The 3,764-nt window shown below is 29.4% G+C and overlaps 1 protein-coding gene across 1 annotated transcript; it reads left to right on the top strand.

Annotated features, from left to right (window-relative positions):
- The first annotated feature begins 873 nt into the window (after nt 1-873).
- Nucleotides 874-3,764, top strand: LOC112687519 (zinc finger protein OZF-like). Its single transcript, XM_025560264.1, has 4 exons — nt 874-1,071; nt 1,601-2,235; nt 2,309-2,925; nt 2,983-3,764. Exons 1-4 carry the CDS (start codon nt 1,040-1,042, stop codon nt 3,259-3,261), a joined length of 1,563 nt encoding a protein of 520 aa, XP_025416049.1. The 5' UTR covers nt 874-1,039; the 3' UTR covers nt 3,262-3,764.

The raw sequence follows: 3,764 nt of genomic DNA, 5'->3' as shown, positions 1-3,764 counted from the left end.
GGGCGCAGTTCGAAAAGGGGCGCAAATTTTAACACTACTTATGTAATATTTTTCACGAAGTATGAAAAATATGTAATTAAAACAATTTCATTTGATAATGTCATGGATAAATTTTCCTCTATAAGAGCAAGAAAAGTACCATTGTAATATTGTAATAAATACATTTTAAATCGTCTAACACAATTGTAAAACAAAAACATTTGGAGAAAATGACATGTTTTTATAATGTATTGATTGTTTTAATTATTTTTATTTTTCTAAATTATTTATTCATAGTTTTTTTATTTTATTGTTTATATTTTAATTGTTTTTGAAATTTTAAAGTAATACAAATAGTTATTAAAGTTTATTAGTAATTATTACCTTGTGTACTATGTTTTTATACATGATTTATATATCTCAAATGATTTTTTATACAAAAATTCAACTTCAAATCCGCCCCTGCCAAGGCGGATACACCATCTTGGCCCCTGTATAAGGCATTTACCACGGAACGGGTGACATGGATCTCTTTTCTATGTTTTTTTCCACTCCGTTACACAATTCTGTAGCGCTGAACAAGTATTTTTATGGAGCGGTTCACCCCTGTCTTTAACTTTGTGATGGTTGATATTATTACTATACTATATCATCATGTGGCCGGTCATAATTTTGCTTAAACTAATTTTTCTACTTAGTCTCACCAAATGAAATACAAAACAACGTCATTGACACAGCTTTTGGGATGATTAAATTAAATGTAGATAACCGTTTCGGTATTGTTTTGCGAATGCTGATTTTGCCTTGGGGTCGACGCTTTTTTTTTGTGTAACCGGCACTGCACGTTATCAATTTTATCTTTATCACTTTATCTGTTTGATAACGACCCGTCAATCGCGTACACGGTTATCTACCGTGATCGTTAAGACGCAGTCTCAAACGTAAAAATGTGAACTCTTTCGTCTCAGATCGTTTGTTTTTTTTTTTATTATTATTTGATTTTTAATTAATTTCTTTCTCAGTTTCGTTAAAAAACTTGTGGTGTCGTCCTACTTCATAGATGTCTACCCAGATTCCGTCCTCGTCTTTGACGTAAGTGCTTGGAATTCTATACCGTTAATACTTTTTTTGATTTATGTTTAGTTACTTGCATAGAATGTTTTTTTTATTCGAAATTATTTTAAACATATACATTCAAAATTAAAAGTTGATTTAGATTTCTGTAAGATATCATCTCCTTCATCATATCAAGAACTACAATCGTTATACTTTATTACATAAACCCAATAACAATACAGATTGATGATCGAAAAAAGTCAACAAAAATATATTATCAATTTAATTTCAATGAATACACACGTGCATTATTCTTAGTTCGTGATAAGTTTTATAGTAACATTTTAAAGGTTAATAATATCGTATTAGAAGATAGTTGGATGGAATATCTATTACTATTGATTTTTCTATACCTACGCAAATATTTTCTTCTCTGATAATCAAAACTTGAATAAATTCATATCCCATATGTGATAGGTATAATTTTATCAAATTAGATAAAATTACAATTCAATAAAAATAATGTGTAAATAATTGGTACTTAATTTAATATTTTATTTTTTAGGATGGTGGACGGAGTCAGATCTGTATCACCTATGTTTTATGATGAAGAAAAGATATTAGCCCAGGAAAATATAGAGCTCATATCCGGTGAAAATATCAAAGAAGATACTTTAGACAACAATTGTATGTTCAAAAATATTTTTAAATGCTTACGCTGTGAACTAACTTTTGAGAATGAACACCAAGTACATGACTGTATACCATTGCCTTTAAATGTCAATAAACAAAAGAAATTGAAAAGAGTTTTCATGTGTTTGCTCTGTGATAAACATTATCTCTTTCCATCATTAGCTATGCTCCATTTGAAAAGACATCAAAAATTTATGGATAATAAAATTGTAAACTCGTGTAGTATTTGTGATTCTATATTTCAATCTGCGAAAGAACTTAAAGTTCACTGTGAACAGGAACACAAAATCATTCAATATCAATGTCATATTTGTGATAAGTTATTCAAACAAGCTAGAAATTTACAGTATCATATCATGAGCCACTCAGGAGAAAAACCATTTCAGTGTGAGTTGTGTAGACATAAATTTACTAGAGCTGATCATTTGGCTCGACACAGAAGAGATAACTGTGACCAAATGGAATTTGAATGTGATTTATGTGGAAAAATTTACAACACCAAAAGAGGTATAGTTTAGTCAATTAGAATTTATGGTAATGGATCAAATATATTAACACTAATCATATAAATTATTTTCAGGAATTAGAACACATTTAAAAGTGCATTATGACAGTCCAAAACCAGGTGCAATATGGGCTTTGTATACAGAATCCGGACAGAAATATTATGAGTGTACTCTATGTGGTAAAACATTTACTCAATTTTCTAGATTCAAAGAACACATACGAACTCATACTGGTGAAAAACCTTTTGAGTGTCCCATATGTAATAAAAAGTTTACTTGCCATTATAAACTTAAAATGCATGGTGATGTACATTCAAGTGATAGACCCTTCAAGTGCAACTATTGTGAATTGAGTTTCAAAAATCGAAGGTACCTTAATAAGCACATGCGTAAACATGATGAGCATAAACAGTACCAATGCACAATTTGTGATAAAGAGTTTCAATGGTACAACAGCCTGAAATACCATTTAGCTTCACACTCTGGTCGTAAACCATATGTATGTGTTAGCTGTGACAAATCCTATTCCCATGTTAGTACCTTGTTAGCCCATCAACGAACTCATAATGGTGAGAAAAATCATGAATGTCATATTTGCAACAAAAAATTTGCTCAAGCTAGTACCCTGAAAAATCACCTTATTACTCATAGTGATGATAAACCATTTAAGTGTCATCTGTGTCCAGCTCAAGTAAGATTTTCATTTCTCAATTGTTAAAAAAAATTCTATAATTCTCTATTGTTACAGGTTGCTACATGTGCATCCCTAAAATCGCATCTGAAAACGCATGGCGGAAATTATCAATGTAGTTTCTGTGGCAGTACATTTTATTTACTATCCAACTTAAGATGTCATGAGCGTAAAATACATGGTAAAACTGATTTCTATGAGTGTGACCTTTGTGAGGAAAAATTCAGTTCTAAGTTACAAATGAAAGAACATTTTAAAAATGAACATAACATTCAATTAACAAAAACTATCACTGTATATGAAATTGATTATGCTCATGGTATCTATGATAGTTAACTAATTTGAACTTATATAATAACTGTAAACAAAAATATGATAAAAATGTAGGAAAATCCAATGAAAATTTCAATATTAATGAAGGGGTTATGATAGCTGAATAGAATAAGGTGGCTATGTTTTTAACACATAGTTATTGGTACAAACCTTGTAAACCATGGTATCGCTTTCCAGACGGGTGACAACCATTTAGAGAAAATAAATCTCCACTCTTCATACATATAATATATAATACAATACTAATTGAATTCTAAAAACAGTTACTGTTATTTCTTATTTACAAAAAATAATTAAAATAGTTTTTAAATTTTGCTCTACAGTTAAACCTCTTCTGAATTATCTTTATATATATTTTTTACTGTATGAAATGTATGCAAATAATAATATTGTACAGTATTATAATAGCATGTTAGTAGATACATTATGATGTGTATATTCAAAGGTGTACTAGCAATTATTTATTAAATACGATTCCATGAAAAAATTTGTTACGTAGATTGTCA

This window comes from Sipha flava, unplaced genomic scaffold (genome assembly GCF_003268045.1).
Source record: "Sipha flava isolate LNK unplaced genomic scaffold, YSA_version1 34_pilon_pilon, whole genome shotgun sequence".
NCBI classification, from domain to species: domain Eukaryota; kingdom Metazoa; phylum Arthropoda; class Insecta; order Hemiptera; family Aphididae; genus Sipha; species Sipha flava.
The sequence above is the reverse complement of the archived record's forward strand: the minus strand, read 5'-3'. Positions and strand labels throughout refer to the sequence as shown.